Source organism: Zootoca vivipara, chromosome Z (genome assembly GCF_963506605.1).
Source record: "Zootoca vivipara chromosome Z, rZooViv1.1, whole genome shotgun sequence".
Lineage (NCBI taxonomy): Eukaryota > Metazoa > Chordata > Lepidosauria > Squamata > Lacertidae > Zootoca > Zootoca vivipara.
The window spans coordinates 46175-69979 of NC_083294.1; the positions used below are offsets into that span (position 1 = coordinate 46175).

General features: G+C 49.4%; 1 protein-coding gene across 3 annotated transcripts in view; it reads right to left on the reverse strand.

Moving 5' to 3' along the window:
- NPDC1 (neural proliferation, differentiation and control 1) overlaps positions 1-23501 on the reverse strand; it is a 63810-nt gene extending 40309 nt beyond the window's left edge. The window contains exon 1 of one of the 3 annotated variants that reach the window (XM_060270241.1): positions 23340-23501. In XM_060270241.1, coding sequence (XP_060126224.1) covers positions 23340-23400 — 61 coding nt within the window. In that variant the 5' untranslated portion in view covers positions 23401-23501. The remainder of the gene's footprint in view (positions 1-23339) is intronic. The other 2 variants (XM_060270240.1, XM_060270242.1) reach the window with 2 other exon arrangements.
- Positions 23502-23805: the final 304 nt, after the last annotated feature.

The window sequence follows — 23805 nt, forward strand, 5'->3', positions numbered from 1 at the left end:
TACCTGCAAACATGCTCCGGTCAGACCCATAGCTGCCGAGTTTTCCCTTTTCTCGCGAGGAAGCCTATTCAGCATGAGGGAAAATCCCTTTAAAAAAGGATAACTTGGCAGCTATGGTCAGACCTCACCTGGAGTAGAATCATAGAATCCTAGAGTTGGAAGAGACCACCAGGGGCCATCCAGTCCAACCCCCTGCCAAGCAGGAAACACCATCAAAGCATTCTTGACAGATGCCTGTCGAGCCTCTGCTTAAAGACCTCCAAAGAAGGAGACTCCACCACACTCCTTGGCAACAAATCCCACTGCTGAACAGCTCTTACTGTCAGGAAGTTCATAGAATCATAGAATCCTAGAGTTGGAAGAGACCACCAGGGGCCATCCAGTCCAACCCCCTGCCAAGCAGGAAACACCATCAAAGCATTCTTGACATATGCCTGTCAAGCCTCTGCTTATAGACCTCCAAAGAAGGAGACTCCACCGCACTCCTTGGCAGCAAATCCCACTGCCGAACAGCTCTTACTGTCAGGATGTTCTTCCTAAGGTTGAGGTGGAATCTTCAAAGCAACAGGAGTCCTGTTGCTTAAACCAAGGTATATGAGAGCTGCCTGCAGGTATTCATGAGAGGGACAGTGGCACTTTGCGTGTGCTCAGAGGCTACTCCCCTTGCTCAGTGAAACACAATAGGATCCAGCCCCAGGGGGATCCACATTCAGTCCTGCTTCCTTTCTGGGTGTGCATTTGGCAAGCCTTTAACTATGGCCTCCCTAAATTAAATTCATAGAATCATAGAATCATAGAGTTGGAAGAGACCCCAAGGGCCATCCAGTCGAACCCCCTGCCAAGCAGGAAACACCATCAAAGCATTCTTGACATATGCCTGTCAAGCCTCTGCTTAAAGACCTCCAAAGGAGGAGACTCCACCACACTCCTTGGCAGCATATTCCACTGCCGAACAGCTCTTACTGTCAGGAAGTTCTTCCTAATGTTGAGGTGGAATCTTCTTTCTTGAAGTTGGAATCCATTCTCTAGATGCTATACTCCTATTGATGCAGCCCAGAATTGCATTGGCTTTTTGAGCTGCTGAATCACACTACTGACTCATGTCAAGTTTGTGGTCTACCAATAAAGACTCCTAGATCCTTTTCACATGTACTGCTCTTAAGCCAGGGGTCTCCCATCCTGTATTTGTGCCTTTCATTTTTTTTGCCCAAGTGTAGTACTTTACATTTTTCCTTGTTAAAATTCATCTTGTTTGCTTTGGCCCAGTTCTCTAATCTGTTCAGGTCATTCTGAAGTGTGATCCTGTCCTCTGGGGTGTTAGCCACCCCTCCCAATTTGGTGTCCTCTGCAAACTTGCTCAGGATGCCCTCAAGCCCAGTTCCTGGAGAGAGGACTTCCTGGTTCCTGGAGAGAGGACTTTATTGGTCAAGCCCCCCTCAGTGTGAACTGGCACCCATATTGCCATTCTTTGGGCCTCAGGGGGAGACCTTTATGTTTTCCCAGCTGTTTGGGGTTAATCTTCTAGTACTTTCTTTGTATGGCTCGGTGGTTTTAGTTCTTCTGCTTATGCTTTGTTAATTAGGGAGGGAGGTTGTTTTTTGTGAATTGTATTGATCAGTACCCAGAGAAGTTTAATTTATTGGTTGGCGTACAAATGTTGTAAGTAAATAAATGAAAATAAATGTAGTCGTTTAGTCGTTTAGTCGTATCCGACTCTTCGTGACCTTCGTGACCTCTTCGCGATGGGACCAGTGGCCGTGATCTTGGTTTTTTTGATGTTGAGCTTCAGACCATCTTTTGCGCTCCTTCGTGGATCAATGCCTTGTCGTGGCGAAGGGGCTTGAATAACTCAGAGAAGCTATGAGCTATTATGCCATGCAGGGCCTCTCAAGATGGACAGGTCGGCAGAGCTGTTCGGCAGTGGAATTTGCTGCCAAGGAGTGTGGTGGAGTCTCCTTCTTTGGAGGTCTTTAAGCAGAGGCTTGACAGCCATCTGTCAGGAATGCTTTGATGGTGTTTCCTGCTTGGCAGGGGGTTGGACTGGATGGCCCTTGGGGTCTCTTCCAACTCTATGATTCTATGATTCTATGATTCTAGGTCATAGTGGAGAGTTTCGACTAAACGTGATCCACCTGCAGAAGGAACCGGCAAGCCACTCCAGTATCCCTGCCAAGAAAACCCCATGGACAAAGACAGCAGGCATTTCTTCATACATAGGATAAAAATGTAACACGGTCGCCATGCCACTGTTTGCATGGCCACCTACGGACGGGCGCATGAGCAAGCAGCGTGGGTGACAGGCAGCCCAGGCAATCTGTCTAAGAGAGGAGAAAGCATTTCACTGCAGCCCCTTCATTAAATGTGGCTGCAGCGAGGTTTAATGGAGGGGGGGTGCATTTCATAGAATCATAGAATCATGGAGTTGGAAGAGACCACAAGGGCCATCCAGTCCAACCCTTGGCAGCAAACTCCACTGCCGAACAGCTCTGACTGTCAGGAAGTTCTTCCTAATGTTGAGGTGGAATCTTCTTTGTCGTAGTTTCATAGAATCATAGAGTTGGAAGAGACCCCAAGGGCCATCCAGTCCAACCCCCTGCCGAGCAGGAAACACCATCAAAGCATTCCTGACATGTGCCTGTCAAGCCTCTGCTTAAAGACCTCCAAAGAAGGAGACTCCACCACACTCCTTGGCAGCAAATCCCACTGCCGAACAGCTCTTACTGTCAGGAAGTTCTTCCTAATCATAGAATCCTAGAGTTGGAAGAGACCCCAAGGGCCATCCAGTCCAACCCCCTGCCGAGCAGGAAACACCATCAAAGCATTCCTGACATGTGCCTGTCAAGCCTCTGCTTAAAGACCTCCAAAGAAGGAGACTCCACCACACTCCTTGGCAGCAAATTCCAATAGAACCTCAGTTTCCCTAAAGCGGTCCACCTGGGAGCCTCTGGCATGCCGAGCCTTCCCTATTTTCTTTTTTTCAAAAAGTAAATGCTGCAGCGAACGAGGCTGTCCCTGCACTGCTATGTCAAACAGAGAACTGAAGTGGAGGGAGTGATATGATAGCCATGTTCAAATATATGAAGGGATGTCCTATGGAGGAGGGAGAAAGGTTGTTTTCTGCTGCTCCAGAGAAGCGGACACGGAGCCATGGATTCAAACTTCAAGAAAGAAGATTCCACCTAAACATCATAAAAAGCTTCCTGACAGTAAGAGCTGTTCAGCAGTGGAATTTGCTGCCAAGGAGTGTGGTGGAGTCTCCTTCTTTGGAGGTCTTGAAGCAGAGGCTTGACGGGCATATGTCAAGAATGCTTTGATGGTGTTTCCTGCTTGGCAGGGGGTTGGACTGGATGGCCCTTGTGGTCTCTTCCAACTCTAGGATTCTATGATTAGGAAGAACTTCCTGACAGTAAGAGCTGTTCGGCAGTGGGATTTGCTGCCAAGGAGTGTGGTGGAGTCTCCGGCTTAGGGAGCTGGGTATGTTTAGCCTGGAGAAGAGAAGGTTAAGGGGCGATATGATAGCCACGTTCAAATATATGAAAGGATGTCCTATGGAGGAGGGAGAAAGGTTGTTTTCTGCTGCTCCAGAGAAGTGGACACGGAGCAATGGATTCAAACTTCAAGAAAGAAGATTCCACCTCAACCTTAGGAAGAACTTCCTGACAGTCAGCATCCGAAGAATGGATGCTTTTGAATTATGGTGCTGGAGGAGACTCTTGAGAGTCCCATGGACTGCAAGACCATCAAACCTCTCCATCCTGAAGGAAATCAGCCCTGAGTGCTCCCTGGAAGGACAGATCCTGAAGCTGAGGCTCCAAGACTTTGGCCACCTCATGAGAAGAGAAGAATCCTTGGAAAAGACCTTGATGTTGGGAAAGATGGAGGGCACAAGGAGAAGGGGACTCCCTGGAAAAGACCCTGGTGTTGGGAAAGATGGAGGGCACAAGGAGAAGGGGACTCCCTGGAAAAGACCCTGATGTTGGGAAAGATGGGGGGCACAAGGAGAAGGGGACTCCCTGGAAAAGACCCTGATGTTGGGAAAGATGGAGGGCACTAGGAGAAGGGGACGACAGAGGACAAGATGGTTGGACAGTGTTCTCGAAGCTACGAACATGAGTTTGACCAAACTGCGGGAGGCAGTGCAAGACAGGAGTGCCTGGCGTGCTCTGGTCCATGGGGTCACGAAGAGTCGGACATGACTAAACGACAACAACAACTTAAGTACTGCCAATATGTGCTTTCAAAGCCTGTTCTGACTTGGCAACCGAGCAAAGTTCATCAAATATACCAGACTTCCCCAGCCTGGTGCCCTCCAGATGTTTGGGACATAGTTGATGAAGGCAGAAAGAATGCACCCAGGTTTCTCTGCAAAATTCAGCTCCCCATTGCCCAGATTCTTTAAAAAGAGCATTTTTAATAAAGGGGGGGGGGACACACAATCCCCTTCCCTCCATCCCCCAGTTGTACAACTTTCATTCCTTCTTTGGCGATCACTCATAGCTGAGTAAGATTGTCTTAGGATTCTATGATTAGGAAGAACTTCCTGACAGTAAGAGCTGTTCGGCAGTGGAATTTGCTGCCAAGGAGTGTGGTGGAGTCTCCTTCTTTGGAGGTCTTTAAGCAGAGGCTTGACAGGCATATGTCAAGAATGCTTTGATGGTGTTTCCTGCTTGGCAGGGGGTTGGACTGGATGGCCCTGGTGGTCTCTTCCGACTCTATGATTCTATGATTAGGAAGAACTTCCTGACAGTAAGAGCTGTTCGGCAGTGGAATTTGCTGCCAAGGAGAGTGTGGTGGAGTCTCCTTCTTTGGAGGTCTTTAAGCAGAGGCTTGAGAGGCATATGTCAAGGATGCTTTGATGGTGTTTCCTGCTTGGCAGGGGGTTGGACTGGATGGCCCTTGGGGTCTCTTCCAACTCTATGATTCTATGATTAGGAAAAACTTCCTGACAGTAAGAGCTGTTCGGCAGTGGAATTTGCTGCCAAGGAGAGTGTGGTGGAGTCTCCTTCTTTGGAGGTCTTTAAGCAGAGGCTTGACAGGCATATGTCAAGAATGCTTTGATGGTGTTTCCTGCTTGCCAGGGGGTTGGACTGGATGGCCCTTGTGGTCTCTTCCAACTCTAGGATTCTATGATTAGGAAGAACTTCCTGACAGTAAGAGCTGTTCGGCAGTGGGATTTGCTGCCAAGGAGTGTGGTGGAGTCTCCTTCTTTGGAGGTCTTTAAGCAGAGGCTTGACAGGCATATGTCAAGAATGCTTTGATGGTGTTTCCTGCTCGGCAGGGGGTTGGACTGGATGGCCCTTGGGGTCTTCCCGCTGTAGCGGTTGCTATTTATCTACTTGCATTTTGACGTGCTTTCGAACTGCTAGGTGGGCAGGAGCTGGGACCGAGCGACGGGAGCTCACCCCGTCGCAGGGATTCGAACCGCCGACCTTCGGATCGGCAAGCCCTCGGCTCAGTGGTTTAACCCACAGCGCCACCTGGGTCCCTACAACATTTGGGTCCCTACAACTTCCTGACAGTAAGAGCTGCTCGGCAGTGGAATTTGCTGCCAAGCAATAAATTAAACTTCTCTGGGTACTGATCGATACCATTCACAAAAGCAACCTCCCTCCCCAATTAACAAAGCAAGCAAATCCCCACAGCATAAGCAGAAGAAATTAAACCGCCGGGCCATACAAAGAAAGTACTAGAAGATTGACCCCAAAAAGCCGGGAAAATATAAAGGTCTCCCCCTGAGGCCCAAAGAATGACAATATGGGTGCCAATTCACACTGAGGGGGGCTTGACCAATAAAGTCCTCTCTCCAGGAACCCATCAATCATTCCATTTAAAACGCTGCGGTCACGGCTCCCCCCCCAAAGCGCCGTGGGGGCTGCTGGGGGTGCTGTTTCTCGGCTCTACCGAAATGAAATTGCAAATAATAATAATAATAATAATTTATTATTTATACCCCGCCCATCTGGCCGGGTTCCCCCAGCCACTCTGGGCGGCTTCCAAAAAAACAGAAATTCTAAAATACAGAAATCCATCAAACATTAAAAGCTTCCCTAAACAGGGCTAGAGATGGAATTCCCAGAGGGGCTTCACAATCCGCTCCCCTTTTCCAGGAAACTCTGGGAATTCGGGTAGAGCTCAGGTAAGGGAACAGGGGCCCTCCAAACAAAGCCAGAGGGGTGAATGTGGCCCCCGGGTGGGACTTTGGTCGGATTCCGCAAGCCAAGTTCCTCTTGTGCTAAGCTCTCTTCAAAGAACTTCCTGACAGTAAGAGCTGCTCGGCAGTGGAATTTGCTGCCGAGGAGAGCGGTGGCCGTTTCCATTTGGCTCAGCCCCCCCCCCTTTCTTTGTTCGTTCGCAAGGCCCTGAGCAGCTCCCATTATAAGCCCCGTTTTGCCAACGGCAATAGTCCCACTCTCTCTCTTTCTCTTTCTCTCTCTTTCTCTTTCTCTCTCTCTCTCTCTCTCTCTGTGCCACGTAATACTGTATAAACACAGAGAACTGGGAAAACACTGGCCTGCGAGCGCTCCAGCTGGAGAACAGCCTTGACCAAAGGTGTCCTGGGCTTTGAAGGCACTCGAACTCAGGACGCAAGGGAGAAACGTGCTCAGAGGAAGGCACGCCTGGCAAATCCGCCCCGGGATCAACTCCCGCCCGGAAACCAATGTCCCCACTGGAGAAGGACGCGTGGATCCAGAATTGGCTTCCGCAGTCACTTACGGACTCATTGTTAAAACCGTGCTTATGGCAGGCATTAGGAAGAACTTCCTGACAGCAAGAGCTGTTCGGCAGTGGAATTTGCTGCCAAGGAGAGCGGTGACCGTTTCCATTGGGTGGAAACGGTCAGCCCTTTCTTTGTTCTTTCGCAAGGCCCTGAGCCGCTCCCATTATAAGCCCCGTTTTGCCAACGGCAATAGTCCCTCTTTCTCTCTCTCTCTCTCTGTCTCTCTCTGTCTCTCTGTCTCTCTCTCTCTGTCTCTCTCTCTCTCTCTCTCTGCCATGTAAGCAGGGTTGAATTATTGATCGTGTTCTCCGCAACTCTGAGGAGCGGAAAAAGAGCAAAAGAGAAATAAACCGCATTTCAAGGTAACCTCCAGAGCCATCAAAGCACTCTTTGAAAGGAAGGAAGAAACCAGGCTAGCCTTTGACACCCTTTGTAGTGTAGTAGAATCATAGAATCCTAGAGTCGGAAGAGACCCCGAGGGCCATCCAGTCCAACCCCCTGCCCAAGCAGGAAACACCATCAAAGCATTCTTGACATACGCCTGTCAAGCCTCTGCTTAAAGACCTCCAAAGAAGGAGACTCCACCACGCTCCTTGGTAGCAAATCCCACTGCCGAACAGCTCTCACTGTCAGGAGTCGGTCATGACTGGACCTAATGGTCAGGGGTCCCTTTACCTTTTCCTTTAATTCCCATGTTAACCGGCATCCCTGCACGTCAGGCTGGAGTTAGAATCATAGAATCATAGAGTTGGAAGAGACCACAAGGGCCATCCAGTCCAACCCCCTGCCCAAGCAGGAAACACCATCAAAGCATTCTTGACATACGCCTGTCAAGCCTCTGCTTAAAGACCTCCAAAGAAGGAGACTCCACCACACTCCTTGGTAGCAAATCCCACTGCCGAACAGCTCTTGCTGTCAGGAAGTTCTTCCTAATCATAGAATCCTAGAGTTGGAAGAGACCACCAGGGCCATCCAGTCCAACCCCCTGCCAAGCAGGAAACACCATCAAAGCATTCCTGACAGATGGCTGTCAAGCCTCTGCTTAAAGACCTCCAAAGAAGGAGACTCCACCACACTCCTTGGCAGCAAATTCCACTGCCGAACAGCTCTTACTGTCAGGAAGTTCTTCCTAATGTTTAGGTGGAATTTTCTTTCTTGTAGTTTGAATCCATTGCTCCGTGTCCGCTTCTCTGGAGCAGCAGAAAACAACCTTTCTCCCTCCTCCATATGACATCCTTTCATATATTTGAACATGGCTATCATATCACCCCTTAACCTTCTCTTCTCCAGGCTAAACATACCCAGCTCCCTAAGCCGTTCCTCATAAGGCATCGTTTCCAGGCCTTTGACCATTTGGGTTGCCCTCTTCTGGGTAGGAACAGTTCCTTTTGCAACGGAGGAAATGTTGCGCAAACCTTCGTGTGTATTCCTGGAGCCCAAGCAGATCTCTTGAGCTTGAACCAATATTGAAGCAGCTGAGTCAAAAGAGATATGGGGATCCGGAAGCTGAAAATAGCTTGAAAACCAACAGCTTATATATATTTATTTCTGCAGCGGCTTGAATGGAGCCTGCAAGCAGGTTGACACCAATGGGGCTTCCATGTTCGGGAACAATATGTCCTGGTGCATTGGAGGGAAATAGGGAACAGCCGTAGTGAGCTCTTAAAGGAGAGAGAGGAATCCTGGCCTACTAGTCATAAGGAGTATAGAATCATAGAATCGTAGAGTCGGAAGAGACCACGAGGGCCATCCAGTCCAACCCCCTGCCAAGCAGGAAACACCATCAAAGCATTCTTGACATATGCCTGTCAAGCCTCTGCTTAAAGACCCCCAAAGAAGGAGATTCCACCACACTCCTTGGCAGCAAATCCCACTGCCGAACAGCTCTTACTGTCAGGAAGTTCTTCCTAATCATAGAATCATAGAGTCGGAAGAGACCACAAGGGCCATCCAGTCCAACCCCCTGCCAAGCAGGAAACACCATCAAAGCATTCCTGACATATGCCTGTCAAGCCTCTGCTTAAAGACCTCCAAAGAAGGAGACTCCACCACACTCCACCACTGCCGAACAGCTCTTACTGTCAAGATGTTCATAGAATCATTGAGTTGGAAGAGACCACAAGGGCCATCCAGTCCAAGCAGGAAACACCATCAAAGCATTCTTGACATATGCCTGTCAAGCCTCTGCTTAAAGACCTCCAAAGAAGGAGATTCCACCACACACCTTGGCAGCAAATCCCACTGCCGAACAGCTCTGACTGTCAGGAAGTTCTTCCTACGGTTGAGGTGGAATCTTCTTTCTTGAAGTTTGAATCCATTGCTCCGTGTCCGCTTCTCTGGAGCAGCAGAAAACAACCTTTCTTCCTCCTCTAAAATCATAGGGTTGGGAGAGACCACAAGGGCCATCCAGTCCAACCCCCTGCCGAGCAGGAAACGCCATCAAAGCATTCCTGACAGATGGCTGTCAAGCCTCTGCTTAAAGACCTCCAAAGAAGGAGACTCCACCACACTCCTTGGCAGCAAATGCCACTGCCGAACAGCTCTTACTGTCAGGAAGTTCTTCCGAATCATACAATCCTAGAGTTGGAAGAGACCACAAGGGCCATCCAGTCCAACCCCCTGCCGAGCAGGAAACGCCATCAAAGCATTCCTGACAGATGGCTGTCAAGCCTCTGCTTAAAGACCTCCAATGAAGGAGACTCCACCACACTCCTTGGCAGCAAATCCCACTGCCGAACAGCTCTTACTGTCAGGAAGTTCTTCCTAATCATTGTCCAGAGGAGGGCAACCAAAATGGTCAAAGGCCTGGAAACGATGCCTTTGAGGAACGGCTTATATAACCACCCCAACCCTTTCCCCCCCCTGGGATTCCACCTCAACAGGCATATGTCAGGAATGCTTTGATGGTGTTTCCTGCTTGGCAGGGGGTTGGACTGGATGACCCTTGTGGTCTCTTCCAACTCCACGATTCTATGATTAGGAAGAACTTCCTGGGGGTCTCTTCCAACTCTATGATTCTATGATCACAGGCCTGCCCTTGAAGCACAGGAGTCCAGGGCGCAGGGCGCTTACAGCTCTAGCTCCAGATTAGAAGCTGGGTTTTGGAAGCCTTCCGGGAAAGGCAACTCCTTCGGGAAGCTTAAGGGATTATTCGAGCAGAGCCAGCCATCGCCAGCCGCTATTAAGGAGGTGCTTATTGGGGGAGGGGGGTCTCTTCCAACTCTATGATTCTATGATTCTATGAACTTCCTGACAGTAAGAGCTGTTCGGCAGTGGGATTTGCTGCCAAGGAGTGTGGTGGAGTCTCCTTCTTTGGAGGTCTTTAAGCAGAGGCTCGACAGGCATATGTCAAGAATGCTTGGGTGGTGTTTCCTGCTTGGCAGGGGATTGGACTGGATGGCCCTTGTGGTCTCTTCCAACTCTATGATTCTATGATTCTATGAACTTCCTGACAGTAAGAGCTGTTCGGCAGTGGGATTTGCTGCCAAGGAGTGTGGTGGAGTCTCCTCCTTTGGAGGTCTTTAAGCAGAGGCTCGACAGGCATATGTCAGGAATGCTTGGATGGTGTTTCCTGCTTGGCAGGGGGTTGGACTGGATGGCCCTTGTGGTCTCTTCCAACTCTAGGATTCTATGATTAAGAGGGAATCTGTGGAAAGGGCTGCCTTGTTTTGGAGCATTAGAGGAGTATAATCTGCTTCTAAATCTGCCTTGTGCGAATTTAGCTATAGGTGCCTTTTTCGGCTGAGGAAGAAAGAGATTTAGTGTTTATTTCCAGCTACTGTAAATCTCCAGCTTTAGGAGCACTACAGAGCTCACATTTTCCCTCTCCACCCCCTCTCCTGCTGAACTGGATATAATATTTGAAGAGGAGAGATTATGGTATTGAATGCAGAGGCTTGGTGGCGGGGGGTGGGCGGGTGGGCAGTCCCACTTTGTTTTTGAGCTAACGGTACCAGGATCAGGGCTTGGGTGTTCCCTAATTTGTTTTTAATTATGTGAACGTTGCCGATTTCCTTGCTCCGAGTTCGAAATGTGTCGGAAAGGTGTGTGTTATTAAACGAAATTGCTACCGACAGCAATAATTGTGGTTCTGCCTGTATTGTGTAATGCGTAGCATTTGGTACACAATTCAATTTCCTATCAATGTGGTTCCGCCCCCCCCTCTTCTTTTTTTTCTTCTTCTTCCTTTCTTTAGCGCTGTGCGAGTTGTCTGCCCAGGATATGCGTTTGCTGCGCAGAGTGGATAAAATTAATTGCCATGGTGATAAGAATCCTGACAGTAAGAGCTGTTCGGCAGTGGAATTTGCTGCCAAGGAGAGTAGTGATAACAATTTAAAGCGTGCGGAGGGAGAGTCCAGGCCGTCAGGCCATGATAGCAGCAGGGGTACTTTCCAGTACTTTTTTTGTTACGGGCAAATAACAAAGCCGGAGGTATTCGGCGTAGCTGAAACGAGTTTATAATCATAAATCATAATCATTCTGGGCATATGTCAAAAAAAAAAAATGAAAGGCACAAATACAGGATGGGAGACACCTGGCTTGAGAGCAGTACATGTGAAAAGGATCCAGGAGTCTTGGTAGACCACAAACTTGACATGAGTCAGCAGTGTGATGCAGCAGCTAAAAAAGCCAATGCAATTCTGGGCTGCATCAATAGGAGTATAGCATCTAGATCAAGGGAAGTAATAGGACCACTGTATTCTGCTCTGGTCAGACCTCACCTGGAGTACTGTGTCCAGTTCTGGGCAGCACAGTTCAAGAAGGATACTGACAAGCTGGAACGTGTCCAGAAGAGGGCAACAAAAATGGTCAAAGGCCTGGAAACGATGCCTTATGAGGAACGGCTTAGGGAGCTGGGTATGTTTAGCCTGGAGAAGAGAAGGTTAAGGGGTGATATGATAGCCATGTTCAAATATATGAAAGGATGTCATATGGAGGAGGGAGAAAGGTTGTTTTCTGCTGCTCCGGAGAAGCGGACACGGAGCAATGGATTCAAACTACAAGAAAGAAAATTCCACCTCAACATCAGGAAGAACTTCCTGACAGTCAGAGCTGTTCGACAGTGGGATTGCTGCCAAGGAGTGTGGTGGAGTCTCCTTCTCTGGAGGTCTTTAAGCAGAGGCTTGACAGGCATATGCCAAGAATGCTTTGATGGTGTTTCTTGACAGGCATATGCCAAGAATGCTTTGATGGCCCTTGGGGTCTCTTCCAACTCTATGATTCTATGATACCCAGGAACCAAATATGCTCCTATTCCTTCCAATTATGGGGAAAGTGAGATTAGGGAGAAAGTTGCTAATTGCAATCCTGCTGCCTCCCATTAAGGATGCCTGCTCTTGTAATAATATATAATATATAATAATAATAATAATAATAATAATAATAATATAATATGGAGCTGGCACAGCCCGTCGTATAACAGCCCAGGAAGCATCTTTGTCTGACGGTCAGATTTGCCTGCAGCCAAAGAAGGAAGGAAGGAAGGAAGGAAGGAAGGAAGGAAGGAAGGAAGGAAGGGAGGGAGGGAGGGAGGGAGGGAGGAAAGGAAGGAAGGAAGGAAGGAAGGAAGGAAGGAAGGAAGGAAGGAAGGAAGGAAGGAAGGAAAGAAGGAAGGAAAGAAGGAAAGAAGGAAGGAAAGAAGGAAGGAAGGAAGGAAAGAAGGAAGGAAGGAAGGAAGTCGCCCTCACGCCCAGGACAGGCCAATAGACCTTCCTGATCCTGGAGCCCATCATAGAATCCTAGAGTTGGAAGAGACCACAAGGGCCATCCAGTCCAACCCCCTGCCAAGCAGGAAACACCATCAAAGCATTCTTGACAGATGCCTGTCAAGCCTCTGCTTCAAGACCTCCAAAGGAGGAGACTCCACCGCACTCCTTGGCAGCAAATTCCATTGTCGAACAGCTCTGACTGTCAGGAAGTTCTTCCTAATGTTGAGGTGGAATCTTCTTTCTTTCCACCACACTCCAACTCTAGGATTCTATGAGTTCTACTCAAGCCAGCCCAATCCGTCACGCCAAGCATTTGAAGACGCTTCTGCTCAAATGGGTCATATAACCTCCAAAGAAGGAGACTCCACCACACTCCTTGGCAGTAAATCCCACTGCCGAACAGCTCTTACTGTCAGGAAGTTCTTCCTAATGTTTAGGTGGTTATACTATTAGAATCATAGAATCCTAGAGTTGGAAGAGACCCCAAGGGCCATCCAGTCCAACCCCTGCCAAGCAGGAAACACCATCAAAGCATTCTTGACAGATGCCTGTCAATGCTTTGATGGTGTTTCCTGCTTGGCAGGGGGTTGGACTGGATGGCCCTCGGGGTCTCTTCCAACTCTAGGATTCTATGATTCTATGACTGGGGAGGTCCAACATCCAGGCAGCTACAAGCAGTTGCTCCTCCATCCCAAATACCGTAGATTTCCCAATCCTGTGCCACAATGGGAGTGGGAAGGAAAAGGAAGAGAATTTAGGGGAGAATGACCTCCTACATAAGGTGCTCATAGTCAAAACAAAATAATAATAATAATAATAATAATAATAATAATAATAATAATAATAATAATAATAAATTCCTTCCGATAGCACCTTAGAGACCAACTTAGTTTGTCATTGGTACGAGCTTTTTTCTGCATGAACACTTCCAATGACAAACTAAGTTGGTCTCTAAGGTGCTATTGGAAGGAATTTATTGTTATTATTATTATTATTATTATTATTATTATTATTATTATTATTACTGGTATTTTGTTTCGACTAAGGCAGACCAACACGGCTACCTACCTGTAACTAGAACTATGGAAGGTGCTCATAATTTGTCACATATATGACACAGGAACAGCAGAGGCTGCCCTGTGCCAATAGTCCATCGACACTAAGTGCTCCCCAGGACTACAACTTCTATCATCCCTAGCTATAGAATCATAGAGCTGGAAGAGACCCCAAGGGCCATCCAGTCCAACCCCCTGCCAAGCAGGAAACACCATCAAAGCATTCTTGACAGATGGAGACTCCACCCCACTCCTTGGCAGCAAATCCCACAGCCGAACAGCTCTTACTGTCAGGAACAGCTCTTACTGTCAGGGTTTCGGAACAAACGATTGTTCTGGTTTTGGAACCTTTTTTTTTGGAAGCCCAACATGCTCTCTTCCGAGTATAACTTCCATCGTCCGTTTTTCCTAGTGAGGGAAGGCTGGGCTGGGCTGGGGCGGCAAGCGAGCAGGCGAGGGAGAAGCGAGAAGCGGACACGGAGCAAGGGATTCAAACTACAAGAAAGAAGATTCCACCTCAACATTAGGAAGAACTTCCTGACAGTAAGAGCTGCTCGGCAGTGGGATTTGCTGCCAAGGAAGTGTGGCGGAGTCTCCTTCTTTGGAGGTCTTTAAGCAGAGGCTTGACAGGCATATGTCAATAATGCTTTGATGGTGTTTCCTGCTCGGCAGGGGGTTGGACTGGATGGCCCTTGTGGTCTCTTCCAACTCAATGTTTAGGTGGAATCATAGAATCATAAAGAAGAACTTCCTGACAGTAAGAGCTGTTCGGCAGTGGAATTTGCTGCCAAGGAGTGTGGTGTTTCCTGCTTGGCAGGGGGTTGGACTGGATGGCCCTCGTGGTCTCTTCCAACTCCAGGATTCTATGATTCTATGCTCCTGCTTGCCACACAAGCAGGAGCGGGCAGCTCAGGTGGGGAGTGCGAAACCTCCACCACTCCACTTCTGACTCCGCTCCCATTGGCCCCTCAATTGACTTAGCCCAAGGATTTTTGTTCCTGCAAGGACTGGGCCCCTTCCTCCCCACCACCCTGAGCCAGGTGATCAGGACTCTGCAGGGGAAGGCCTAGCAAGGAGGCAGCATTCGAACCTCAGCCACCGATACCAATAACAACACAGGTTCCTTGTCCTCAAATCGTGTCCCTCGCATGCAAGCCCAGGGCGCATATCTCCGGCTGCCAACCTTTGGCCTCCTGCGAAATGCGTCAGGAAAAGCAGGTTTGGCAACCCTCGGGGTTCAAATCCAGATACGCGTAAAGAAACATCTGCCCCTGTTTCCTCATTCACAAGGAGGACTCTAAATTATCTAGGCCAGTAGTCGGATTAAACATATACGATATGTTTACATATGTGTATATAGAATCATAGAATCCTAGAGTTGGAAGAGACCCCGAGGGCCATCTAGTCCAACCCCCTGCCAAGCAGGAAACAGCATCAAAGCCTTCTTGACATGTGCCTGTCAAGCCTCTGCTTCAAGACCTCCAAAGAAGGAGACTCCACCACACTCCTTGGTAGCAAATCCCACTGCCGAACAGCTCTTACTGTCAGGAAGTTCTTCCTGCTGTTGAGGTGGAATCTTCTTTCTTGTAGTTTCATAGAATCATAGAATCATAGAGTTGGAAGAGACCCCAAGGGCCATCCAGTCCAACCCCCTGCCAAGCAGGAAACACCATCAAAGCCTTCTTGGCATATGCCTGCCTAAAGACCTCCAAAAAAGGAGACTCCACCACACTCCTTGGCAGCAAATCCCACTGCCGAACAGCTCTTACTGTCAGGAAGTTCTTCCTGAGGTTGAGGTGGAATCTTCTTTCTTGTAGTTTCATAGAATCATAGAATCATAGAGTTGGAAGAGACCCCAAGGGCCATCCAGTCCAACCCCCTGCCAAGCAGGAAACAGCATCAAAGCCTTCTTGACATGTGCCTGTCAAGCCTCTGCTTCAAGACCTCCAAAGAAGGAGACTCCACCACACTCCTTGGTAGCAAATCCCACTGCCGAACAGCTCTTACTGTCAGGAAGTTCTTCCTGCTGTTGAGGTGGAATCTTCTTTCTTGTAGTTTCATAGAATCATAGAATCCTAGAGTTGGAAGAGACCCCAAGGGCCATCCAGTCCAACCCCCTGCCAAGCAGGAAACACCATCAAAGCCTTCTTGACATGTGCCTGTCAAGCCTCTGCTTAAAGACCTCCAAAGAAGGAGACTCCACCACACTCCTTGGCAGCAAATCCCACTGCCGAACAGCTCTTACTGTCAGGAAGTTCTTCCTAATGTTGAGGTGGAATCTTCTTTCTTGTAGTCTGCAGTGTGATGCAGCAGCTCAAAAAGCCAATGCAATTCTGGGCTGCATCAATAGGAGTATAGCATCCAGATCTAGGGAAGTAATAGGACCACTGTATTCTGCTCTGGTCAGACCTCACCTGGAGTACTGTGTCCAGTTCTGGGCACCACAGTTCAAGAAGGATACTGACAAGCTGGAACGTGTCCAGAAGAGGGCAACCAAAATGGTCAAAGGCCTGGAAACGATGCCTTATGAGGAACGGCTTAGGGAGCTGGGTATGTTTAGCCTGGAGAAGGTGAAGGGGTGATATGATAACCATGTTCAAATATATGAAAGGATGTCATATGGAGGAGGGAGAAAGGTTGTTTTCTGCTGCTCCAGAGAAGCGGACACGGAGCAATGGATTCAAGCTACAAGAAAGAAGATTCCACCTCAACATTAGGAAGAACTTCCTGACAGTAAGAGCTGTTCGGCAGTGGGATTTGCTGCCAAGGAGTGTGGCGGAGTCTCCTTCTTTGGAGGTCTTTAAGCAGAGGCTTGACAGGCATCTGTCAAGAATGCTTTGATGGTGTTTCCTGCTTGGACTGGATGGCCCTTGTGGTCTCTTCCAACTCTATGACTCTCTGATTCTCTCTGATTCTATGATTCCACCTCAACATTGGGAAGAAGTTCCTGACAGTAAGAGCTGTTCGGCAGTGGGATTTGCTGCCAAGGAGTGTGGTGGTGGAGTCTCCTTCTTGGGAGGCCTTTAAGCAGAGGCTTGACAGGCATATGTCAAGAATGCTTGGATGGTGTTTCCTGCTTGGCAGGGGGTTGGACTGGATGGCCCTTGGGGTCTCTTCCAACTCTAGGATTCTATGATTCTATGAAATATATTAAAGGATGTAATATAGAGGAGGGAGAAAGATTGTTTTCTGCTGCTCCAGAGAAGCGGACACGGAGCAAAGGATTAAAACTTCAAGAAAGAAGATTCCACCTCAACATTGGGAAGAACTTCCTGACAGTCAGAGCTGTTCGGCAGTGGACTTTGCTGCCAAGGAGTGTGGTGGAGTCTCCTTCTTTGGAGGTCTTTAAGCAGAGGCTTGACAGCCATATGTCAAGAATGCTTTGATGGTGTTTCCTGCTTGGACTGGATGGCCCTTGTGGTCTCTTCCAACTCTACGATTCTATGATTATATGTAGGAGCAGCAGGAGAACAAATGGGGGGCGGGCAAAACAGTGTGAATTGGCCGATGGGGCGCGTGCCAGGCGTGAGGGCTCTGCGTGTCATGGGTTCGCCATCGCTGCCTGATATGGTGTCCAGCTAGTTCAGTTTTGAAGTGGCAGTGGCGCTCAGTGGGCCTCCGACAAGACTCTTCCCTCAACATAGAAGGATCACGCCAAGGGGGAAACCCGGAACATTCTGCATGCCAAGCAGGGACTCGGCTGCTGAGCTACAGCCCTGAAACAGATTCAAATCCAGATGCTTTGAGAGCCCGTCCCGTCCCGTCCCGCCCGCGAGACTCCGCTTCATAAACCTCCTTTGCTTCCTGCTCAGACCCAAGAGGATGCTGGCTGGGAAGACCAGGAAAGAAGCAGAGGGGGCTAAAAAGAAAAATCATAGCACCCTTGGGAGAACTAAGCTGAACATAGAATCATAGAGTTGGAAGAGACCCCAAGGGCCATCCAGTCCAACCCCCTGCCAAGCAGGAAACACCATCAAAGCATTCCTGACAGATGGCTGTCGAGCCTCTGCTTAAAGACCTCCAAAGAAGGAGACTCCACCACACTCCTTGGCAGCAAATCCCACTGCCGAACAGCTCTGACTGTCAGGAAGTTCTTCCTAATGTTGAGGTGCAATTTTCTTTCTTGTAGTTTGAATCCATTGCTCCGTGTCCGCTTCTCTGGAGCAGCAGAAAACCACCTTTCTCCCTCCTTTATATGACATCCTTTTATAACATTCAGCTTATCCGTCCGGTAGAGCAGTGTTTCTCAACCTTTTTTGGGCCACGGCACACTTATTCCGTGGAAAAAATCACGAGGCACACCACCATTAAAAAAGTGAAAAAAAATTTAACTCTGTGCCGCCCGATATCATAATTATGACTGTAAGAAACACTCGCCAAATATTGCTTTCCGGCAGGTAAGAGATGAGCATCGGCGGCCGCCAGGCTCGCTTGCACCGAGCTTTGGGAAAGAGGAGGAGAAATATTGCTTTCCGGCGGGGCAGTGTAGTGGATTGGCGGCCGCCAGGCACGTGACGATGCAAATCGCCCTTCTCGTCGCCGCACGCCGCGGCACACCCGCCAGCGTCTCGCGGTACACTAGTGTGCCGCGGAACAGCGGTTGAGAAACGCTGCAGTAGAGTCCACAATCAGACAGTTGGGGAGTAAATTATTACAGGGTAGCCTGTTCATGGGAAGTGCGGCTCCCCAACTTCAAATATATGAAAGGGTGGTACTCCAGGTGAGGTCTGACCAGAGCAGAATACAATGGTACTATTACTTCCCTTGATCTAGATGCTATACTCCTATTGATGCAGCCCATAATTGCATTGGCTTTTTGAGCTGCTGGATCACACTGCTGACTCATGTCAAGTTTGTGGTCTACCAAGACTCCTAGGTCCTTTTCACATGTACTGCTCTCAAGCCAGGTGTCCCCCATCCTGTATTTAAACAGATAGGCCTTGGGCCTTAGAATAGAATCATAGAATCATAGAATCCTAGAGTTGGAAGAGACCCCAAGGGCCATCCAGTCCAACCCCCTGCCAAGCAGGAAGCACCATCAAAGCATTCCTGACATATGCCTGTCAAGCCTCTGCTTCAAGACCTCCAAAGAAGGAGACTCCACCACACTCCTTGGCAGCAAATTCCACTGCCGAACAGCTCTTACTGTCAGGAAGTTCTTCCTAATGTTTAGGTGGAATTTTCTTTCTTGTAGTTTGAATCCGTTGCTCCGTGTCCGCTTCTCTGGAGCAGCAGAAAACAACCTTTCTCCCTCCTCTATATGACATCCTTTTATATATTTGAACATGGTTATCATATCACCCCTTAACCTTCTCTTCTCCAGGCTAAACATACCCAGCTCCCTAAGCCGTTCCTCATAAGGCATCGTTTCCAGGCCTTTGACCATTTTGGTTGCCCTCTTCTGGACACGTTCCAGCTTGTCAGGATCCTTCTTGAACTGTGGTGCCCAGAACTGGACACAATACTCCAGGTGAGGTCTGACCAGAGCAGAATACAGTGGTCCTATTACTTCCCTTGATCTAGATGCTATACTCCTCTTGATGCAGCCCAGAATTGCATTGGCTTTTTGAGCTGCTGCATCACACTGCTGGCTCATGTCAAGTCTGTGGTCTACCAAGACTCCTAGGTCCTTTTCACATGTACTGCTCTCAATCGAGATAGAGAGATTGAGAGAAGATTAAAAACAACACCCTGCGCCCTGACAATCTTGGGGGGGGGGGAAGTGGGAAGGGGGTATAATAAACGTATCAAAACACACATGAAAAGCAAAAAATAAACACACCAGTAAGGCATGCCATCAGTTGTGATGCTAAAACTAATAAGTTAACTCCTTTCCCCAAATCATGGTTACCAGAGAGTCCTTCACCGGAGGTAGACAAAATGGTTTCAAACCAGCTCAGGATTCAAATTGTGACCTGCATATGCGCACCATTCAAATGGCCCTTTATGGGCACACCTAAAATAATGCATGCATTCTTGATTAGTATTTGCCACGTTTGCCTCAATAAAATGTAAACAGGAGGGTCCTTCATAAATGGTCACTTTACACTGCACCAACATGCACTTCCAGCATGTAGAAATACCACATAAAGGGGTGGGGAAGGAAATATTATCTTCCCTGATGAACTAGCTTTCTATAAGTATGGATATTTTTTTTTTTTTTTAAGGAACGAACACAATTGCTCTTTTGAAGTGGTTCAGGCCATTCTCATTCTGAATGTGTGATTTAGCACATAGCCCTCCAACACTCAGCCTGGATACAGGCGCAAAACTGAGCCACTAAACTACAGTCTTATCAATTATTGTGCCATGGAATGGCAGTGGGTGGAGCCGAGGTTGTGCCCCAGATACGCCCTACCAAACGCCTCCGAACTAAGGAAGGATATACCTATTTAGCTCCCCAAGCTCAATGTTAAGAACTCCAACTCGTCATTTTCAAAAAGTGATTCGGGGCCGGCAAAGTGTCCTCAAGATATGAGCGGCTCTGCGTGCATTTTGCTCCACCGAATCAGAGTGACTTCCGAGACTATGGTTTGCTTGGAATCTGGAATTGGAACAGCAAATCTGCACCACGCGTAACTTGGGGCTAAAGCATGGGTGTCAAACTCAAGGCCCGGGGGCCAAATCCGGCCCGCCAGACCTCGTCATGTGGCCCGCCGAGCGCCCCAGCCAGCGGGACCCAGCAGCGGGACCTTGCTGCTGAAGCGCCGCGCTGACAAAGCGCCGACAAACAGCTGGGGCCTGGGGTGGTAGAAAGGCAGCGGGAGCAGCGCTGCGTGGAGCGCCCCGAGCCACAGCAGGAGAAGGAAGAGGCAGCTTGCCGGGTCAGCGCCCAGCAGCGCCGCACGGAGAGTCCCGAGCCTCTGCGACGCAGCAGTGCTCTGTAGCACTTTGAATCCTCCTGCCACGGCTCGGCGCCTGGAAACGGCTGCTGCTGCTGCTGCTGAAGCACAGACAAAGCACCCAGCAGCGCCGCGTGGAGGAGGAGGATTCAAAGTGCTACAGAGCACTGCTGCGTCCCAGAGGCTCGGCACTCTCCATACGGTGCTGCCGGGCACCGACCCGACAAGCCGCCGCCTCCTCCTCTTGCCTCACCTCCTCCTCCTCCTGCCGCGGCTCAGCCTCATGAACGTGAGCTCAGCAGCAGCTCAGCCTCATGAACGTGCAACTCCGAGGCTTTACGCACGTCTGCTAAAACGGACACCCGCTGCCTCACGCTGCACGGGAAATGCTTTTTGCCCCTGGGTCCCTTCGCGCTCTTTTCTGGTGCTGAATCAAGGCGGCGACACCCCCCTTCCCTTTCTTTCTTCCTCTCTCTCGTTCTTATTCTTTCTTTCCCTCTCCTTCCTTCCTTCTTTATCTCTGTCTTCTCTCCCTCTTTCTTTTTCTTTCCTTCTTTATTCCCTTCCTTCTTTCCTACTCTTCTTTCTCTCCCCTCTTTCCTTCCTCTTTCCCTCCTGCTCCCTCTTTTTTTTCTTTCTTTCTTTCTTCCTTCCTTCCTTCCTTCCTTCCGTCCTTCCCATCTTTCTTCCTCTCCCTCATTCTTATTCTTTCTACTTCCTTCCTTCTTTCTCCCTTTCTGTCTTCTCTCCCTCTTTCTTTTTCTTTCCTTCTCTCCCCTCTTTCCTTCCTCTCTCCCTCCTGCTCCCTCTTTTCTTTCTTTCTTTCTTCCTTCCGTCCTTCCCATCTTTCTTCCTCTCCCTCATTCTTATTCTTTCTTTCCCTCTCTACTTCCTTCTTTCTCCCTTTCCGTCTTTTCTCCCTCTTTCTTTTTCTTTCCTTCTTTATTCCCTTCCTTATTTCCTACTCTTCTTTCTCTCCCCTTTCCTTCCTTCCTTCCCCTCTCCCTCCCTCTCCCTCTTTCCTTCCTCCCTCCCTCCCTTCCTCCCTCCCTCCCCTCCCTCTCCCTCTCCTCAGAAACATAGGATGCTGCTTTATACTTCTGGCCCTTAAACCCTGGAACCAGGAGAGCAGCTCCAGTGAGTCAACCTCAGCCAGTCCCTTTGGTGAAGGGTGGTGGCTCACTGGCAGAACATCTGTCCTGCATGCAGAAGGACCCCAGCATCTCCAGGTACCAGTAGCTCTGCAAAGGTCCTGCATGAAACCCTAGCGAGCCTCCACCACCCAGTGCAGTTACCAAAAATCATTTTTCAATAAATTGTACAATAATTGTACATTTGAATATCTACTTGCCATTATTCTGACTATGTTTCTGCTTTCAGCGCTAGTGATTACTTACATTATTACAAAAAACAGTAATAATTGAATGCAGTGACAATAATTTATGATAATAAAGAGTGGACACATAGTCCTACAGATACAACCGGCCCTTTGAGGGTGACCAAACTGCTGATGCGGCCCCCGATGAATTTGAGTTTGACACCCCTGGGCTAAATTCTGCACAGCATTTCCACAATGACAAACCCACCCACCCACCCACCCCCCCACAGCTGAGGTCTCGGCGGAAGTCGGCTCAGCCCTGTTCGGCAGGGGCTCCACTTTGCCCTGCTCCTGCATTGCAGAGTCGGACCCTCCAGGTGCCTTCCAACTACCGTATTATGATTCTAAGGTCCTTTAATTCTAAGGTCCTTTAATTACTCAATTCCCATGTAGGACCTGGCCACAATCTGTCTCTTAATTGGTGGTTTGAAGCCCAAACAATCCCACTGTCTTGGGCCCAGTCTTATTCAACATCTTTATCAATGACTTTATCAATGTGGGCTAGACAATGCTACCATTCAGTGGATTTGTAGCTGGCTTACTGACCGAACCCAAAGGGTGCTCATCAATGGCTCCTCCTCATCCTGGAGAGTAGTGACTAGTGGGAAGAGCCACAGGGTTCTGCCTTGGGCCCAGTCTTGTTCAACATCTTGATCAATGACTTGGATGATGGGCTTGAGGGCATCCTGAGCAAGTTTGCAGACGGCACCAAATTGGGAGGGGTGGCTAACACCCCAGAGGACAGGATCACACTTCCGAATGACCTGAACAGATTAGACAACTGGGCCAAAGCAAACAAGATGAATTTGAACAAGGAGAAATGTAAGGTAGTACACTTGGGCAAAAAAAATGAAAGGCACAAATACAGGATGGGGGACACCTGGCTTGAGAGCAGTACATGTGAAAAGGATCCAGGAGTCTTGGTAGACCACAAACTTGACATGAGTCAACAGTGTGATGCAGCAGCTAAAAAAGCCAATGCAATTCTGGGCTGCATCAATAGGAGTATAGCATCTAGAACTAGGGAAGTAATAGTACCACTGTATTCTGCTCTGGTCAGACCTCACCTGGAGTACTGTGTCCAGTTCTGGGCACCACAGTTCAAGAAGGATCCTGACAAGCTGGAAGGTGTCCAGAGGAGGGCAACCAAAATGGTCAAAGGCCTGGAAACGATGCCTTATGAGGAACGGCTTAGGGAGCTGGGTATTAGGAAGAACATTAGGAAGAACTTCCCATTCCTCCCTGCGTTTCTTTCATGCCCCCCCCCCAGTGATTCTATTCCAGGCACCCCCAAACTTCGGCCCTCCAGATGTTTTGGACTACAATTCCCATCATCCCCGACCACTGGTCCTGTTAGCTAGGGATCATGGGAGTTGTAGGCCAAAACATCTGAAGGGCCGCAGTTTGGGGAGGCCTGTTCTATCCCGAAGCTTTCATTCCAGGCATCCTGGAGGGAGCAGCAGAGAGAGAGGGAGAGAGAGGGGGGAGAGAGAGAGGGAGAGGGGGAGGGGGAGAGGGAGAGAGGGAGGGGGAAGGGGGAGGGGAGGGGAGGGGGAGAGAGAGAGGGAGAGGGGGAGGGAGGGAGAGGGGGAGGGAGAGGGGGAGGGGGAGGGGAGAGGGAGGGGGAGGGGGACTTACTGAGGAGCCCCCAGGCGAGGGGCGTCAGGAGCAGCAGGCGGAGGAAGGGAGCGGCGCTCATCCTTCAGCGGCTGGCCCGGCGGAGCATCGCGGCGGCTTGAAGATGCGGCCCCGGGGAGCCTCGGGAGCAGCGCTGCGCTGGCAGGAGCAAAGCCAAGCCAAGCCCGGGGCGGGGCGAAAAGGCGGGCAGGTGCGCGCGAAGGACCAATGGCAGCCCTCCTTTCATCGGCAGGCGCCGCCCACCTGGCCGTCGCCGCCAATAGCCGCAGGTGCAGCTCGCTGCGCTTCGCAATCGCCCCGGGAGGACGCAGCGGGCAAAGCTCCGCCCCCCACCTTCTCCACCTGGCCGCGCTGGTGGAGGGGCGGGGCTTAAACCCCGGGACACTTTTTTTTTTTTTAAACAATACTTGGCCAAATAATATCAACGCATACTCTAGTCCAGTGTTTCCCAACCTTGTGCCTCCAG